At 51.4% G+C, this 19446-nt stretch overlaps 1 protein-coding gene across 1 annotated transcript in view; it reads right to left on the bottom strand.

Annotated features, from left to right (window-relative positions):
- Positions 1-19446, bottom strand: part of DSCAM (DS cell adhesion molecule) — a 433598-nt gene that overhangs the window by 10883 nt on the left and 403269 nt on the right. Inside the window, exons 28-31 of the mRNA XM_037524927.1 lie at positions 17816-17846; positions 11270-11385; positions 7270-7419; positions 998-1195 (exon numbers count right to left, since the gene is read on the bottom strand). Coding sequence (XP_037380824.1) covers positions 998-1195; positions 7270-7419; positions 11270-11385; positions 17816-17846 — 495 coding nt within the window. The remainder of the gene's footprint in view (positions 1-997; positions 1196-7269; positions 7420-11269; positions 11386-17815; positions 17847-19446) is intronic.

The raw sequence follows: 19446 nt of genomic DNA, 5'->3' as shown, positions 1-19446 counted from the left end.
AACACCCTCCCCTTAAAAAGTTCTGCTCCGAGTTCAAACAAGTGGGTGTGAATGAAGCAGCCACTGACCCCCTCCCTGCTCTGACCACAAACCAGCCAGTACCTGGCACGGTGGCCCCAGCCCTGCATCAGCTCCTCGGGTCTCAGGCCTTCCTGGCGGCCCACGTGAGGCTGGGGCTGCCGGGGCACGCCGGGCACTAGGCAGGGTGCCTCCCGCCCCTCACCAGCTCTGCTTTTGTGTTTGCTGCCCTTTATGGGGACTAGAACCCCCCAGGCCAAAAAGGGAGCACTTGGTCAGAGGAATCTCTGCATTGTCGGCCCCCCAAAAAGTTTTGAAGTCACCTCGGTGGCACCCCGAGACTTCAAAGAGAAGGAACAGCCATAAACTCGATGTGCGCAGTGGCACTCCGCCCTTGGAACACTATTTTTGAAGTGTATCATCCAGAACAAAAGAAAATGAGTATTAAAATTTCCTACAGCTATTAGGCTTAGATATAATTTCTTTTCAGCATTTAAGGGGGGAGCCAACGGGTGCTATTCTTAGGCCCTGTCTTCTCTCAGAAGGGAGGCCTGGTGGCTGCTGGCACAGCCTGGCTGCTTACCTCATCACCACCCTGGAGAGCTGTCAGAGGGCTCAGCCCCAGCTCCAAAAGGAGGGCGCCGCGACCCTGTCGGGTAACTCCCAGGGCAGCGTCTTAGCCCTGGAGATGGTAGTGGCCAGGCCCTCAGAGGATGACTTGGAGTGATGCCCCCGCGTGGGGGCCGTATGGAAGATGTCTGCATCTCCCCAGGGGTGCGGATTAAAGGGGGAGGAATCACGGGTCTGAGATTCAGGGCTCCGATGAAATTGACACTTTGCCGTTCTGCTTAGTGGAATTCTTGGGGTGCCAAGGGGTGTACAGCGCTGTACAGTCACACCTGTACCCGGACAAATAACCTCCCAGTTTGAAAGTGACCCTTAAGGGAGTGAGTGGGGCACGGGTGGGGGCGTTCCCTACCTGTGTCCTGCGAGGGGCTGACGCTGTAGCTGTCGCTCTCCTTGTCCATGGAGCCGGCAGCTCTGGGCGTCGGCAGCCTCCAGTCTGTGGTGAGGGTGTGTGCTGAAATGGTGGGGTGGGGTCTGTTGAGGGTCCACTGGCTGGCGTACCGGTTCCTCGCCGTGGGCCCTGCCTTCGCGTTCCTCCGGGTGGTCGGATCTGGGAAGAGCCAAGGACAGTGTTGGTGTTTCCAGAGCTGTGCTCAGTAGTGCCAAGGTACGGAGTTGGGGTTTCCCGGCTCAGCTGTGCTCACGCCTCCAGGAAGCCCTCCCTGACTGCCTGACTGTCAACTGTCCTGTGCCAAGTACTCACGACCTTCTCTCACAGCCTGAACACTCACGTGGTGCTTAAGCACTTCCAAAAATCCTATGGGGAAGCACATAGGCTTGGACTTGGGGACCTGAATCTCGTTCTTGGTGGTTAGTGGTTCTGTGGCCCAAGGCGCATCACTTCTGAGAATCACCATCTTCTGGAAGAGGGACCTGAGCAAATGCACCCTAATGTGCTACCAGCTTCTGGCTCTTCCACCAGGAGCTGTCGTTTTGGGTTGACTCAGGTTCTTCCTAAAGATATGTCCACGTCCTAACCCCCAGGGACTCACAAACGGCTTCTCTTGGGAAGAAGGTCATCACAGATGCGGTTAGTTAAAATGAGGCCATGCTGGCAGAAGGAGGGCCCCTCATCCAAGCGGACGAGGCACCTCATGAGAAGAGGAGACAGACTCAGCCATGGGGCAGGGCCTGCAGCCACGAGGCAGAGATGGGAGCCCTGCAGCTTCAGGCCCCAGGAAACCGGGGAGAGGCAAGGAGTCCTCCTAGACTCCTTGGAGTCAGAGGGAGCACCACCCTGCTGACACCTGAGGTTTGGACTTCAGGTCTCTAGAATTGGGAGAACAAATTTCTTGCCTGTGGTGTGTTGTTACCACAGCTCTAGAGAGTGGTTAGCGGGGCCCCCTGTCTCACTGTGGTCTGGTATTTACTCATTCACCTAAACTGCAAGTTCCTAGGATGAATGGTGATGTCTTTGTGTTCTAACAACATCTTAGCCCTTTGCCTAAGGTAGAATAGTTTTTCGATGGAATTATCTGGATTCAGACAAAGATGTGGATTCTTTAACACGGACAGCAATGGTTAACAAGCATCAAATTTCCTGTCTACCATCTTCAAAAAAGACAAAGGTTTACACACATGGGTTGGTACCAGAAGGGTGTCATGGTCTCCAAATCTGTAGCCAAAGGCAGTATGTCAGTGGGGTGGATCAAGTTCTTAGCTGAACTCTTCAGTTAGTTCTAAAAAAGAACGTTCTAGCAGCACATTGCACGTTGCCTTTCTGGAACTCAATGGAAAGGCAGGGAGAGGCTTAGTTACCTGGGATGAGTGTCCTGGGGTTCTACCTAAGCCAACGTAAAGTCTGAGATAAGCCTTTGCCAAACTCTAAATGCTCTGCTTTTCCAGGAGGAACTGCACCCAGTTATATTTCAAAACGGCGTCAACACTGCTAACAGTAGTGGTCTCCAGGCCCTGCTCCACCCACAGAGGTGGATTCAAAGAAGCAAAACTGAGCAGGACAACCTGGGACATTCTTACACCATCTTGGTTGTGTGCCCTCAGCGGCCTGGAAGTCGCTCCAGGGCAGGGGAGTAGAGGTCCCTCCTGGGACCCATCGCAAAGCCAGCTAGAATCCCTGGCGCTCAGACGTCCTGAGATGACCACATCCATTGGGTGAAGCAATAGAAGCAAAGAGAAGTGACACGGCTACGAAGGGATAGAAATGGAGCCCCAGACTCCATCTGTCCGTTCAGAGACCGTCACCCCTGGCCCACACACCTCCTCCCCTGCACTTCTGTTTTCCAGTGGGGCATCCACCAAGACACTGACCCATCTCTAATTCCTTGTTGGCTTCTAGGAGGCAAGCGCTTGAAAGTGATGGCATGACTTTCTTTTTAAATGGAGGATTTTCCTCTTTGCAAGTTTCCAGTTATTGGACTTTGAACCTCATCCATCATTCCACAAAGCTGCAGAGAGGTGTGATAATGGCAGACACATCGATATATTTTAGAATTTCCTGGATCATCAAGATGATCTGTCTTAGTGCATCTACTCTGGACATTGATTTAAAAACATATTTTATCCCTGACTTGCAAGATTCCACAGAAGACTTTACTGAAATACATTTCGGCCTCGATTAGAATACAGATGATATGCAGGGCGCCACCCTCTCTGGACCGCAAGGTGTGAATGATAATTGTGTTTCTCCACTGCCATGCTAGCAGAGAGGTCCTCAAAGAGAGAGAAAAACATTCTCATGGGTAGGAGGCTAAATGTCTTCCAGGCACTATTGACTTGATAAGTGGAGCTTAAATAAGTGGAGCTTGTTATTTAAATGCTAATGAATCTTTTCCAGAAAATTACCCAGTCCCTTACGTAAGTTTTGAGAGTTCTCATTTTTATTCTTCTTTAAGTTTCTTGCAACTACAGCTGCGGATCGGGCTTGTTCCTGGCATGAATGCTTGTGTGCGTGTCGGGGGGAGGGTCAGTTTGAGAGTCCCCTTCAAGGACGCAGTTTTCTCAGGCTCCTCAAACCCTCCGCTGTGTGTCCTCCGTTGAGTTCTTCCATCAGTGCTGGGGCCACGCAGGCCCTCGCCTCCAGAGTCCTCTCTCTGAAATCAGTTCCACGGCCAAGTTGACCATGTCAGCCTGTATTCAAAGCCAGAACTCTTAGAGGTAATGTTTGTTCATCCCTGTTTGCTAGATGAGCTCTCCAGTGGCCAGGCGATGCTGGGAATATAGATCACGTGACTGCTCTCCCCGGTTCCCTTCTGTTCGAAGTGAGCATCTTAGAGGTGAAATTGCCTTAGCAGGTGGCCTACTGGGGTGCTTAGCACACTTAAAATAATGAGGTTTTGGAGCTGTCTTGTACCTGGACTGAGCTCTGCTACGAGACTGCTCCCGAGAGAGCAGCTAACATCAGAGCCACACGTGGATTCCACCAGGGAGACCCTGGCTAAGCTACTGCCTCAATGCGGGGATCCCCCACCCCCCAGCATGGAAAGAAGCTTCTTTGTCTCTCCAGCCTTCTAGGTGGGGTTTGACGTGGTACCGGGCACATGTGCACTGACCAGTCAGCTGAGAGGGTGAGGGACACAGAACGCCTGGCCTTTCAAAACAGGGTGTGAACCTGCATTAAGCTCCAGGTGTTTTTCTTTTTTAATCACCACTGATTCAGATGATTTAAATTAGCCTGGATTTGGGGGTAAGAGAGGATTTTGTGGGTAACAGGGTTGGGAAACACATCATGTGCCATCATGTGCTTTCAGGGCCAGCTCCTGCTCTTCAGGGCTTGTCGCTGCTGAGAACGCAACTTGATGTGACTTTACTGCCGTCTTGTTGAGACAATGAGACGGGAGGGCCTGGAATTCCTATCACTTGATGGAGAAGTGTCAGTCCAGGCCGATCACGCACGGACACGCCTCACCTCCCTGAGCACCCCCAGGTCGACGCCTGCAGGTGACAGAGCACGCAGTTTCCAAAGTCGCCACCGAAAAATTAGAATCTCCACGATGCGCTTCTCTTACTCCGTGGCCGGCTGGGCCTGCCGTGTCCTTCCAGCTGCCCTCGACTGGCGACCTCCCTGCTCAGAGGCGGCAGGGTGTCCAGGGAGGGGCCCTGGAGGTGTGTCCCTGACTTAGACCCCGTGCCCCTCATCTCCGAGGTGGGTGGCGCTAGAGAGGGACATGGAGAGGCTGCCTGCATGCGGTGGGGGGGGGGTGGTGGTGGTTTGAGGCTGGCCAGCCCCGTCCCAGGGCCCCCCAGGCCTGGTGCTCCAGAGGGAAGCAGGCAGAGCTGCAGGGGCAGCCAAGGCTCCCCCGTGCAGGGCAGGAAGCGATTAACAGCCGACTGTCTCATCTCTCCCACCTGCCCGAGGGGACGGGCTGCAGCTCAGAATCTGAGGAAATGCTAGGAGTCCAGTGTGTGAGCAGCACAGTGGCAGGCGGCGATTTGGAACAACAGGAATTCCCACCTCTCTCTCCTTCCCTCCCTGCACCTGGCCCCTGGTGTGACTCGGCTCCTGTTCAGCGGCTCCTCAGGGGAGGCCCCCAAAGACCCTGAGCCCAAGGGGCCTCTGCTATCTCCACTCCAACGAGCCACCATCACAGCCTCCTCTTCTACTGTCTCCTGGTACTGACTGATGGACAAAAGCTTAAGCTTCCTGTGGAGCGTCTGGCTTCCCCCAGGACCACTGGCCAAGGCACAGGTCCCCAGCAAGCTGAACCTAGATGCAGGTTCTGGTCCTCCAACAGCCCTGCCAGGCCTCCAGGGCCAGGCAGGAGAGATGCGCATGCCCGTGGGCCTCCTGCCAGCCCCGAGGGGTCTCCCGCTGCTGTCGCTGAGGCTCAGGCCTCCGTCGGGGCCTCACTTGAGGCTCTGAGTGTCACCAGATCAGCTTTCTCACCATCCAGGCTGATCACAAGGTTGAGGGCTCCTGGGCTGCATTCCACTGCCTGCCCCCCTTCCTCATTGTGCACCCCAGCCTGCCTGAGCTTCTCTGCTGGCTGAACATGGTGGGTGGGGTAGGGGGAGGAGGGGCAGGCACGTTCTCTCTGTCAGGCAGGGAGGACTGAAGTGCTATGAGGAGGGCGAGCTGCTCCCAGCCTCCTCCTGGGTTCACCCCACCCTCGGCCAACACAGGGACAGGTCTTCCAGCGCGAGGTCCAGGCAGCCCGCATCAGAATCACCCAGGGGGCCAGTTGCAATGCATATTCCCGGGCCCTGCCCTAGTCCTTGAGCTCAGAATCCCCAGGCTGAGGCCGGGAACCCGCCTTTGAGCAGCCCCGCGCCGGGAGATTGAAGCTCACAGAGCTTGGCAGCTGCTGCCGGGGCGTCTGTCTGGCTCTTGCTGCCTTGGCCTCTCCTCCCGCTAATGTCTCCATTAACTTCCACGCTGACTGGGCCAGAAGAACGTTGATGTCAAGGCTGCATCGATCTAGTCTCTTCGGGATAGATGACCTTTCCCGCCTTAATAGCAGTAAGCAGCGCAGGGCTGCGGTGGCCCGAGGAAGCCAGATCAGATCAGCACGGAGAAGCCAAACAGCCGCAGAGGATGTCAAGGAACGGGATGAAAGCTCTGTGAGCAGGGCTCTCGAGACCCAGCCCTCCCAAGCTAATTCTCCCCCGTGCCTCGTGGGTGGGGTCAGCATGCGCTGACATCATCAGAGGAGGGAGGGGGGCAGACAGAAGGAGAAACCAGACCTCTGCAGCGAGCTCTTGAACATATTTCCAACGAATTTCAAAAATCGTTGAGTCCTGCTATACGTGGCAGTTCTGTGGAACCATCCGTTTGCTCCACGAAGCTCAGGCCCCTGCTCCAGTGCCTTGCAAGTCAGAAAGCATGATGAGTAGCTCTTAACATTATAATATTTATTCTTCTAATTATAACCCTCTGAGAATGTAAATTCTGGCAAAGAGAACAATTAGAGATTTAAAAGCTAGACATCAAAGCTTCCCAAAAGATAATCATCAGGACATTGATTTCTGAGTCTTTAAAGAGATTTAGGAACAATTTTAATTAGAAGAAACAAGACTATCTAATTAATAAGCTCTGGACATATAATAGGGGGTTTCATTTCATCACAGTAATTAATTTCCATATATTATGAACGCTAATATTAATAACTAAACCAAACATAATTCCCGCATTAGCCAGAAGTATAATTTTCCTCCAACAGTGTGTTCGGGAGCAAAGCTTGAGCTCTGGGGACAGAACACCTACAGCTGACCGGGTTCCACTGCCTGTGACGATGTGCCGCCAGCTGCTCCCCTCACGTCTCTGCCCTGGGCTCTCTCATCTGTGTAGTGGGGCTATGGGATCTGCTTTTTAAGCAGGTACCTGCAGGGTTGTTGCAAAGATAAAATATGGCAGCATCTTTCTGGCCCACTCCCGGCCCCCAGTAGATACATACCATGTCACCTTCCATTTTCCTGTGTCTTCATAAAAAACAATTACCTTGACCTGAAGTTTCTAGCACCTTTGTAGTAAACTAATACCCAGAGTTATTGGCTTCAAATGGCATGATTTTAATAATAGCTAAGATCAAACAATAAAAGCTTAGTATCCCAATAAAAGAGGCTGTGATACCTATTTGTTCAGGCTGGGGCTGAAGTCTCTGAATTTCTCTTGCTAGGGACAGCAGCAAAACACCCACCGACCCAGCTTCAGTGCTGGGGGACACTCACTTGTTCCCGGCCGGGCATCCGAAACATCCACCAAAGGCCCGGTGGCCTGTGATACAGATTGGTAGTGGACCGTGTGGGTCACCGTCAGAGACTTCTGCTTGGCCGCCTCTCCGAAGTCGGCATCCGTCAGCAGCACTGTGGAGCGGTCGTCTGTGGGAGAGCAAGAAACGGGGAGCAGGCAGGATTACCCACTTTGTGACCCCTGCCCCGCTTCTCCCCTTATGTGCTTGTAATATTCTTTATAGCATCCATAATAATCTCATCGCAAGCAACGAAAACAACTAAGAACTCAAGCACCTCACTGGACTGCTCTAGAATGCTGAAAATAGACGCTTCTCCTGAGGACTGCCTTCGGAGCAAGAGCCTGAGAGAATGACGGCAGCGCAGGGTCTCTGCTCCCTTGGGCTGCATTTCTTCTCATGGAGCAAACACTGATTACGGGGGATGGGGCGGCAGCTAAGCACTTCCCTTGCCTAAGTTCTTTCCGGCGAGGTCAGTAGGCCCCGGTGATGAGGCTGCCATTTAAAATGAGCTCTGTTGGCAGGACCGGCCACCTGGCTGGCTCCCTGCTGGACTCGGCGGAAGATGGGGCGGGGGAGGGAGCAAGGCCAGTTTTCAGAGCTTATTGATTCCTCTGCTGTAAAGGTTTTGAGGTATGTTCCTTTGCTCCCCACCTCACCTGAGCTTTAATTACTCTGGCGCATCCTTTAGTAGACTTCTCAGAATGACTCAGTTGTCAGATTTCCAGCATCCCACCGGTGTGGGCACTTGAGGTCAGGGAAGAGGAGCTGGGTTCAGGCGGATTCAGAGCCTTTTACTGATTCATTTATTCTTGGTAGTTTGTTGTTTTTATTTTATTGTTTGATGGAAGGAACCTTGCAATATGACAATATATCCATTTCAGGTACCCATTGTCGAGAGCCGGCATGAACATCTACTACAGCCAGGTCACCGGGAAGGATCCTGTCCTATCCTCACCACACCATTGCCCCCCACCCCTTGTCCTGATTTACCCACCCGCCCCCTTCCCATCTGGTCACCACCAACTGGTCTGACAGCCCCAAAGCTTGTTGTTGTTTTATTTAGTTCATCTGTTTGTTTCCCTGTATTTCCTGAGTGAAATCATACAGTGCTTGTCTTTGTCTCTCTGGCTTATTCACTGAGCATCAGCCCCCCTAGATCCACCCGTGCTGTTGTTGCAAATGGCTGGACTTCATCTTTTTTTTTTTTTTTTTTTAATTGATACTTGAGTAGATAATGGAGGACACATCTTCACCCACTCATCTGCCTCTGGCCCCTGAGGTGGTTTCCCGCTCCTGGTGATTGTGAATAGTTCTGCAGTAAGCATGGGGTGTGCACGTCTTTTCAGAGTAGTGTTTTCCTATTTTGGGGGTAAATACCCAGAGTGGGATGACTGGATCATGTGTTGGAAGGAGCATTTGCTGAGCTCTGTGTCATCATTTAGTTGTCTCAAATTTTCATTACTTTGTTGTGATACTTTTCACACTTTCTTAAGAGCTTTTTGACTCCCCGGGAAGCTTTGGTAAGGTTATGGATTGTTCATAAATATGCAAGCACTGTGGCCTGGGATGGTGTTCCTGCGAGTTTACCCATCGGCTGGGACCACGCTCTACGTGCCTGGCTGCGGACCGGTGATGTGAAGGGCACCACCAGCAGCTCGGCTTCTGTGCCCAAAAAAGGCTCTTAACAGAACGAACCTTACAAAACCAATTACTCAGGCTCTGGCAGGGAAGGAAAGCCTCTGGAAGTTGGAATAAAACTTCTTGGCAGAGAAGTAGAGGGCAGATGCCAAGGTGTCTGCTGGCAGCGCGGCCTGCGGGGGGTGCAGGCCGGTGCAGAAACCAGTTCTCGGCTGGGGCTCTGGCCCTGGACCTCCCCGACCCTCGACGAGGTCACCGTTCTCCGCTGCATGCAGCTGGACCTGGCCCAGTGCCTGGCACCTAGATCTGTTTTCCATTAATAATACCGACGGGTCTCGGTTTCCCACAGGTAGCCCCGCGAGGAGCACACCCCATTTTCCGTGGGGCTCCGTGACATACTTTTAATGGGAGTTTCAGGTGCCTGTCAGTTCGTGAGGTGAGCCTTTCGTTCTGGCTGGAAATGAATGGCTCGCCCCAGCGGAGTCTGGGAGTCAGAGCCCAGAACATTTTAAAGCATCACATTTCTACTTCCCCAATAATTAGAAAATGCCATCAACCGACTGTCCGGCCTCCCCCGGGGTCAGCAACGCTGGGTGATGGATGATCTGAAGGAAGGTGCCATGTCTCTGGCTAAGGGAGAGTGGACGGCGCAGAGTGGATGGTGGCCCTTCTCTGCTGCCGCGCCAGCTCGGGGAGGGCGAGGCTCCTCTCCAGGACCCCCGAGAGAAGGGGACAGTGGCCATGGGTGGAATGAGCCACACGTCTAGGCAGCAACACTTAGCAAATGCCCCAGCTACAGCATAAGCTTGAAGGTGCGTTTTGGTGTTTGAATTAATGTTTCACGGGATATTTTAGTCTCAATGCCCAAGCGATTGCGTTCAATGACAGGGATTCCAGAAAAGAAAAGAAAATCAAACACAGATCCTCCAGGTGTGTCCTGACTGAGCAGGCAGATAAAGTCTTGGGGGTCTAGGGTGAGCAGTGCCCCCTTACACACACGGTAGTGTTTCACTGAAGTTGGCTGGCAGAGGTCAGCAGCCTTCTCCAGCGCTGCTACTCTGTCCGTACCAGGCTTGCTTCCTGCCGGGGAAGGTCAGGCCTCACAATTCAGGAGCTGCCAGGTGAAGGTATCTCTGCATTTCTAGCAGAACTTAATAAGGCAGGGGATTTGCTTGTCAGCTGCGTGGCGAGGGCAGGAGATCCAGGGAAACAGATGTTCCCCACGGCGCCTGACCAAGGGGTCTGGACTTTATCTCATGTGGTTTTATTTTTATTCCAGAAACCAACCATGGCAGGGGATTGTCCTGCTGGCCCGGCCCTGACCACTGCTTTCTTGGCAGGCACTGTCGAGGGGACACGCCAGGAGTTGGGTAATTTTAGCGAATGCCCAGGAAGGGGTTACTCCATGACCAGGTGCCGGCAACACCTTCCAGAACAAACACAGGGTGAAGTTTGAGAAGAAGCAGCCTCAGAAACCTGCCTCAGCAAGTCTCCAGAGCACCGGTTGCTCAGTGGCACTTCTGCAGTGAGCGGTTCTGGACGATGCCTGCTGGAGTGAATGTAGGGCCTGGGTCTGCTCCCCATCATCTGGGAGTCCCATGAGCTCCAACACCTGTCTGAGTCTCAGCTGCAAAGTTCTGCCTTTTGCAGTGTTGGTTGGAGGATTAAATTAAACCATGCACATAAAGTGACATCTAGAGAGCCTCCCAGTCCCGGTTGCAGTGGAACAGAAAGCCTGCTTCTGGCAGGAATAGGACTCTCTAGGCAGGCCGTGTGGGACCAGGACTTCAAAGAGGGCAGAAGGAATGAAGAGGGCTGGGCTGGGGCAGAGGCTGCAGCAGCCTGCCAGGTGTCTGCAATCTTGGAGCAAGGGGGCTGGGTGTTTGCAAGGCACTAGAAGGAAACCCTCCCAGGACCTTTGTTAAGTGTTAAGTAGATTTCAAACATATTCTTTAGTGAAGACCTTGCTGGAGTCGAGGAAGAGAGCACAGGGTGGATTTCCAAGCCCGGACTTTGGGAAGCAGCCCTTGTAGGTTGATTTGATTACAGGGTCTTGCTCTTTGGGGCAGCACCCATGGCCTCCCAGGAACGACCCCCTGAGGGTCAGCACTGGCGAGCTCCAGTCTCAGGTGACCTCTGAAATGTGTCTAAGTTCATTTCCCTCCATGTTGGCTGGTAACTTATTCTCTGTAATGACAGCTCTCTACTTTCTAACTCCATGGCTAGTGTAGCATTCCAGGTGCTCCTCTAACTAGTATTTCCGATGGTCCAGGGTTTGGGATGAGAGCGCAAGGCTGTGGCAGCCACATTGTGTCAAGTGGCAAAGAGCGCAAGCTTACCAATGGTCTCCATGGTGTCTCTCTCTTCAATCAGCAGCTGAGCCCTGGGTATGTCGATGTGCATCCTCAGGGTCTGCTGTTGCTTGCTCAGGGTGTCCGAGGTCCGGGTATTCTTACTGGAACAAAATAGGGAGGAGGCATTAACTGACACAGATCAGCACTGCATCACGCCAGTACACACTTGTGCTGTCACTTGACTAACCATGCGGCTACGCGAATGCCTTGCAGGAAGGGCAGGGAAGGCAGCACAGGACAGACCTTTTCCCTTGGTCCGAATGTTCTTTATGAATATTAAACTGAGGCAGTCAGTTGTCAGGTGTAAAAAACACAAGTTGTTGACAGCAATTGATTTTATATCGATTGCTAGCAACCTTGGAACTTCCCATTTCTTCTGTCAAATTACATGAAGCCACAAAAAGTGATTTTTAAAGCAACAGCGTTTTTGCTTGTCAGCTCCGGGAGGAGGGCAGGAGACCCAGGGAACCGGCCGTTCCCCACGGCGCCTGAACAAGGGGTTTGGACTTTTTTCTGCTGTGGTTTTATTTTTGTTCCAGTAACCAACCGTAAACCTTGTTAGCTGCCCTGATACTACATTTTAGAATAGAAAGTAATTACTAGATGAATTTCACCTCAAAATTTCTATACCAGAAAATTATCCCCACAGTGTTCTACCTCCTGAATGTAGTGAAAATGGGGGGGGGGTGACATTGCCTTGGTCTAATCAAATCCACTTATATCCATAGTAAAAAAAAAAAAAAAAAACTGCTTGCTGCACAAGCTCAAGAGAATCCTATACAACAATACAAAGTAGGCTTTAATTAATGATGGCTGTGGGGAGGGGAGTCTTCATGGGATAGCTGCGCTTGCTCAGATATTAAAAATGTTTATCTAAGAAGCAGCAGTCATTCAGATGACCCAGCCAGCGGGGACTCCTCAGCAGTGGTGACAGCTCCGTAATGGTCAACATGTGTTTTGAGGTGATTTCTGGAGCCTACGCACGAAATGATGTTCCCTCTGTGTTAGTTTGAGAATGAGGTAAAAAATAATGGAGTGTCCAGACTGCAGCTCAAACTGACCAACCACTCACCAGGAGTCCAGATGCTGCTCATCTGTGAGGACTCCTCCACTCTTGAGCCCTGTGGCTCAAGGAGAGTTAACAACCTGAAGGTCAAGTTCACTAAGAGTCCCTTGACCTGCTGCAAGCGGATGTCTGTTGCTGTTCTGAATATTGATAACATCCTTCGCTTCATTTGCACGTAAACAAAGCAGCCCACGACAGCGACCGTGTCAGAGTCGGGCAGCCCAGCATTCCGGGCTTACGTTGAATGGTTGAATGAGATGTCTCACTTTGCAGGGGAGTAAGTGGGTCACGGGGCTACATGATGCGAGTGACCTGGAGCCCAAATTCAAACCTTTTGACCTGAATATTTCCCAGGGTCTTTCTCCTCCTGCATTATTTACTGAGCTTCCACTTCATTTGTGCTCAAAACAGCAAGAACTGCATCCGGTCAGAGACGCGAACACTTGTCTGAAATGAAGAGCATTTTGCTTTGGGGGGTGTTGTGCTCAGGCAAGCTCCATTTCCACAAACACACATGGGGGACCCCCTCCTCTGAATAGCTGAGGGATCTGTCTGGAGACTCCACCAGGGACTCGAGCTTGTCCTTGCACCAAAAATAGAAGCATGAGCTGGTTCCTGCTGCCGGCCATGAATAGTCATGAGGCGGCCGGCTGCTCCGAGAAACAGCGCGGGCAGATTGTACTTCAGCAACAATGAGGGGTCCACGTCGACCAGCTCAGGAAGCAAGTAAATAACCAGCCTGAGCCTCTGCCGCTGGCACAGAGATGCAAAATATGATCGAACTTAAGAGCAAGGACACGGCGCGGGGTGGGCGCTGCTTCTCCTGGGACGTGCTGCCAGGCCTGAGCAGGAGCAGGAAGGCCAGGGAGTAGCTGAGCAGAACTTGAGATGAGGGGACTGTCCGCTCCTCCCTCACTTGGATTTGCTGCTCCCTGTGCTTACAACAGCCCCCCGCTCCCCATGGCCAGCCTGATACCCCGACATCCCTGCAGCTGGTTTCCTCCCTTTCTTCAGAGCTTGGCTCAGATGACATCTTTTCCAAGGAGTCCTGAGGCCAGCTATGGGGTGATGGGGTGATGGGGTGATGGGGCTCCCATTCCCCCCTTACTGTGTCTCCACAGCCCTCCCCAATCCTCAAGCCTGTGTTCCATACACTTATTTATCATCTGCCTCTCCCACTGGAAAATAAGCTCAAGGAATATTTCCACCTGCTGTGTGGCCCTGAACTTAGAACAGCACGCGTCCAGGGCAGGTGCTCAATGGGAGGCCTGCGGTTTGGGGAGAGCTGCGAGCCCCGTGCCAGGCCCGGAGGCTTGGCATGGGAGCAGCCCTTCTCTTCCCTTCTAAAAGGGCTATTAGGTCCCAGCCAATTTGTTTCTTTCCCTTAATCTTGGTGTCATCTCTCATAATCTATTGTTCTATGAAGGGTAATTCCCAAAAAGGATAACCGATGTTCCTTAGAACAGCAGCAAACCTTCAAAAAAGAAGTTATTTGAAGAAATGTCATTTGTAACCTGGAAAAAGATTCTGCATGTTGGCAGTGGGGAAGCAAAATTGCATCTTTGCTGTTATGGGATCATGAGAGAGGGATTGGTTAGTCATTATTGAAAAATAATTTGCCACCACCCATTTGCCATCTGGTTGTCTGATTAAAATGATGGAGAGCTGTGGCTGGTTCACAGCGAATATTTTCTGGATATTTCTGAATTTTTCTGAATATTTCTGAATGTTTTCTGAATATTTCTGGGCCCAGCAAATAAATACATTACTTGCACTTGCTATAACTCTTTATAGCCTTAATATTTCCTTAGGATTTGTGGAAAATCTAACAAAGGCGACTGCCCACTAGCCCACCCCTCAAAACAATATGACAAGGCATCTGGAAGTGGGACCCAGCTGCTGAGCCGCCAGAATCACCTCTCACCGCAGTGACGGGTCAGGTGTTTCCTTCCACGCGTATACAGATACGGACATGGGAAACCTACACTAATTCAACTCTCAGTGTGAACTGTTGTCTGTCTACATGAGCTCCTTGCTAGTACTGGCCCCTGGACTCTAACCATGTGGAGGTTAGAGACTTAGGACAGGCCAGTCGAACCTCTTAGCAGGCTGGGATGTTCTTTTCAGAATTCCCCTTGCCCGTCGTGCAAAAGGACTTTCTCTTCTACCTGGGCAGGTGGGGTGGTTGGCGTTGCTATGTGAACAGGTGTGCAAAGCCCAGCCAGGGGTGATGGTGCCACGTGGGACCTGGAAGATTCCAGAATGTCTGTGTGTCCTAAAGCAGCCTCGCCTGTCTGACTTTGCAATGGCTAACCCTGCTAAGATACTCAGAATTCCTCGTGGAACAGGATTAGAAAATACATATTCAGTTCTCTTAGATCACAGAATGACAACACTAGGAATAATTCTGGAGTGTTTTCAGATGAGGACAGTGGGACACAGACAGGTAAGATGACTGGCCCACCATCACAAAACCAGCCCCAGACCAGCCCGTGGTAGCTTCCCTTCCAGAACACAGACTGGTGGTCTGTAATCTCCCCGCACCAGCCTGCCAAGACCTCGACTTCCCAGAGAAAGTGGCAGCGAAGTTTAGGGACAGCCCTCCAGCGGCCTCTCTCCCAGACCTCTGGTCACCTTGAAAATATGATTGGCCTTAAATAGATCAGGGACGTGACATGGACTTTGGCCAAAATTGGATTAAGCTAAACCTTCATGACTAAAAGCATTGCTTCGACTTCTAAATGAATCCCATAAAAGCACCTATTGGAGGAGCTTGGGAATCCCCTCCCTTTTCAATTACCCCCTTTTAGAGGCAAGCCCCCTCACCTCCCTTGAGTGGGAGTACTTACTAGTTTTAATGTTCCCAATTTCACGTTGGCAACCGTCACCTGCCAGAGCCACGGTCCATTCCTGCTCTTATCTAGTCTTGCCAGTAGAGGGGTTGTTCTACTAGCCAAGGAGAGGGAAGAAGATGCTGCCCAGGATTTGACTTGGGGCAAGTGAGGAGGTGGTGGGATGCATCCTGGGACTCAGAGATGCTAATTAGTGACAAATCATCCTATTGAAAAAACGTGGAGCCTGTCAGAAACTCGTGCCCAGCGTCACAGGGAGGCTTTCAGGCAGAGGTTTGTCTATGGCTTGGAGTGGACAGAAGTGGCCAGAAGCTCTCAGCAAAGACAGCAGGAGCCAGACTCGGGGGCACATGAGTCAGGTCGTCTGGAGCGGGCGGGGCCCATGGCCGGGGCGAGGAGTGGAGGGCGTGCTCCGTAAAAGGGCCCCTGCTCGTAGTCCCCGGCAGACACCACCAGCCGGCTGTGCCCAGGGAGGCCACAGCATCTCCACAAGGATCCAGAACCCTAAATACTTCTGTGAAATCTTCCGAGTTTAAGTGTCATCAGCAGATTCATCTTTCTAAGTTTACATTAGAAGATGCCTTCACAGGTAGGTCAGTGTAGGGGAAGGAAAAAGTATCCGGCTTTTCTGCCCTCCCGCCATTAGGATAGATGAGGGAGCCCTGTGGTCCCGAATGCATGCCTGATGGCGGCACCTGGAGTGGGTGCACCTGGGCTGAGAGACTGAGTTTATAAGGGCGGCGTTGCGGGGACGCCAGCAGAAGCCAAGAACGAATGGAAGCAGGAGAGCAGAGGAGCAGAGAGAACATGAGAGAAGGCCGGAGAGCCCAGATAGAGTGAAGACTTGCTGGGGGCCGGGAGGCTGGCCAGCCTCCCGGCCCCCCAGCACCTCTGCCTGCCGTGTGCTTGGTAAATCTAAATAAAAGACCTGCAAAAGCACTGAGGGCTCTGACTCCTCCTTGACCCGGGCTGCTGGGTCAGAACACCTGCTGTGTCCATTCCTGCCCTCTACGGTAAGTTAACACAAATCGAATGATTCTGCCCTGCTGATTTATTTTCCAGCTGTTCTGCAGATTTAGTCCATGCAAGAGCGTGTGTCTGGCTATCCCTCAGAGCCACACAGATGTCCTAATGCCAGTTTTCCAAACTAGGACAGCCTTTCACAGGCGCACGGGCTCAAGGCGTTCCATGTGGACTTTCATAGTGTTCCCCCTGCAAGCTGGATCTAGCACGGCGAGCTCTCCATCGGGAGGAAATATGAGATGAGCCATCTGCACCACTTTGCCTCTCCTTTGCGCTCCAGATGCCTGCTACCAGCTATCGACTCGACACCTTCATTGGATGTTTAAAAATCATCCCAATTTCAACAAGACCCAAGCGGGTCCTTCCATTGCCAGCAACACCGCTTCCCTACTTACATAATGAAAAAGGCCCATAACCTTGGCCAGTGGCGCCAAGTTTCATCCAGCTGCTCACCCCAAGCATTACCAAGTTACCCTCGATTTCGCCATGTCCTACACCTACAATTCATATTGTTTTAGAGCACAGGACAGGCAAGCAAAGAGGCCTGCGGAAAGGCATGCTGGCCCGATGGACACCAAGTTCTGCCTGTGTCTTCGAGGATACGGGGTGGGAGTCACACACAGTGTGGATCTTCCATGCAAAGATGGGGGAGGAAGATGCAGGCAGCCGCGTGGGGTGGGGGCGGAAGGAGAAGCTTCCGCATCCTCCTCTCTCACACTTGTGCCCCTCAAGCAGCAGCAGCAAGCTCACCACCAGGGCCCCCGCCTCTTTCCTTATCCAGTTCTTAAACTGATGACCCGCTTTCACTTTTGGTTAGTCATTATAATATAAAAAGCTTAATGAATTACTGGGCTGTCTTGTGCAGTTGGGGGTGCTCATTACTCGTCACCTACCCCGGCCCTTCATGTAGCAAGTGATGCATAGGACCAGACAGTGACCCCCAGGACAGACAGTGAGCACACGTTTGCAGCCAAGGGCTAGGGGGTTCGCTGTGCTGGGTGCTGATGGGATGGGAGCTCAGAGAGCCTTTGATGCACACAGCACATGGGCATTTCCTCTGTGGGTGACCTGGCTAACTGGTAGGAAGAAGGCTTGACATCAAAAGGGGCCTGTTTGGGTAAAGCAAAGCCGAGGCTATTGGGCTCTGCCTGGAATTATTATGCCCTTGTTCAGAAACCAAGGGACTGGGGCTCAGATACAACTGGGGCTCATCACACACATTGGGCAGGGCTGTGGCTCAAACTCCCTTCGTCATGATGCTTCCAGTCTTCATGGGTAGAGCGGAGTCTGCACGAGGTCTGCAGGGACCCCGTGAGCAGACGCCCAGTGCCCCGCCCCCAACTGAGGGGCTGCCTCAAGCTGGTTCTGTCATCTGTAGGTGCAGTTAATCGGGACATAGCATAGGTTTCGTGCTGCCAGCCACACCACCCACGGACAGTGTCGTGTGTTACCTGGTATCTGCACACTCCACGGGCACTACATGTCAACAATGTGTCACCAATTTCAGAGTGTCATTAAGAAACCATTCAGGCAAGTTGGAAATTGTTCTTTTAAATATGGCATCTGGGATGCTGGGTGTTGTTGGCTTACCTCATCAGCATTTCAGCTAAGCTCTTTGCATCTGGGGAAAGAAAATGAAGATTAGTACAAGATAAACAATTCATTAACATGCACATAGGCATTTATGACAGGTATTCTAAAAAATCAGATGCCAACAGCCACTCTGACATGTCCCTGCATATATCCAAATCATTACTAATAACCAAGAGTTCTATAAATTCCTTATTTCTTCTGCATGGGGATATGTAATACTACATATAACAAGCATTATGTGTAACACATGAACACTCTGGGGGCCTAAAAATTCTCCGAAAACTACCGCAGGCTGCATTGCAACCTATTTATTTGGCAATTTTCAAAAACCCAATTTCATTTCCACTTGCCAGGTAATTAACATTTTGAAAGTAATTCATGAAAGGAGTACAAATTTCACTCTTTTTGCTCTCAAAATACCAAAATTAAGAAGCTGATGGCAGCTGGATCTCTTACAGAGGTATTATTACAGAGCTCTGGGCCCCTTGTCAGTCACGGAATTGCGTAAATGACATCGCCGTGCTGAAAGCTCAGATGTTTAAAATCTGAAAGAAAATTCTCCTTCATTTTTTTCTCTGAGGACATTGTTTACCAAGGCCTGGTTACCACTTCTGACAAAAGATATCCTGTCTAAAAATGATGTAGTAAAACATTCCACTTTTTGGGGTGGTACTGCTTTGAAATTCTCATTCCCCTAAAATAGAGTTTCTTCTTTTTACACATTTTGCCCTGGCAAAAAGGAATGTTTCTTCCTTAGAACACAAAAGCCTTCTTTTTGTTTTTCTCTCATCCCTCTCTAAAAGTCTTGATGTGAAATGCTGTGTTCAGTGGACAGAACTTTCTGGAAATGGATTCAGGGGGGTATGTGACTGGCTCTCTAAAGAAGAAATTCATCTGCTGGAGTACTTTCATCTGTTGGGGTTGACATTTAAATGCAACTGTTTTCATTCAGGGAGAAGCATGCTCACGGGGAGGTGTGGACAGTCCCAGCCCCCAAGGGCTGGCACCCCAGAGCACCGAAGCTTGATTCTTGGAGTCAGCTCTGCCGGCTCCCACCGGCACCCAGAATAATGGGGCGCGTCACGGGGAAGAGAGACTCAGTCCCTCAGCCCACAGACACAGCCCAGTGAAGAAAGCAAACAGCGTTTAATTTCCCAGCTCACGTCTTTATATTTATCTTAAACACAGAGCAAATCTGACTCCTCTTCCTGAATGATGTAACATTGCAAAGCACATTCATCTATTGTGTGTCAGGAGCCGGGGATGTAATTAGTTCTAGGTCACAACCAAAAGTATGGTTAGTTCAATACTCTAAAAACGAGGGGAAAATCCTCAGCAGGAAACATTCCACATCAGCTCATGATGTGATGCAAACTCAGCCTCGAAGATCTCCAGCCTGAATCTCTTTCCCCCCTTTCTATCCTCCTCATTCTCCTGTTCTTCAAGTTGGTCAGTCGTTTTTCTCCTGTGAATTTTTTCCTGTCAGTGTCCTGAGGAATTGTAGCATCCGATCAGCGACAACGGAGCCCCCTTAAATGAGGACATGCTCCCCACCCCAAAGCAAGCCGTCCATGTCTACAAATGTCTCTGGGCGGCTGAGAAGCGTGGTGGACGTTCAGCACAGGCGT

The sequence above is a fragment of the Talpa occidentalis genome, unplaced genomic scaffold (assembly GCF_014898055.3).
Source record: "Talpa occidentalis isolate TD23 unplaced genomic scaffold, MPIMG_talOcc4v2.1 talOcc4.4, whole genome shotgun sequence".
NCBI classification, from domain to species: Eukaryota; Metazoa; Chordata; class Mammalia; order Eulipotyphla; family Talpidae; genus Talpa; species Talpa occidentalis.
This window is presented reverse-complemented; position numbering and strand designations above follow the sequence as displayed.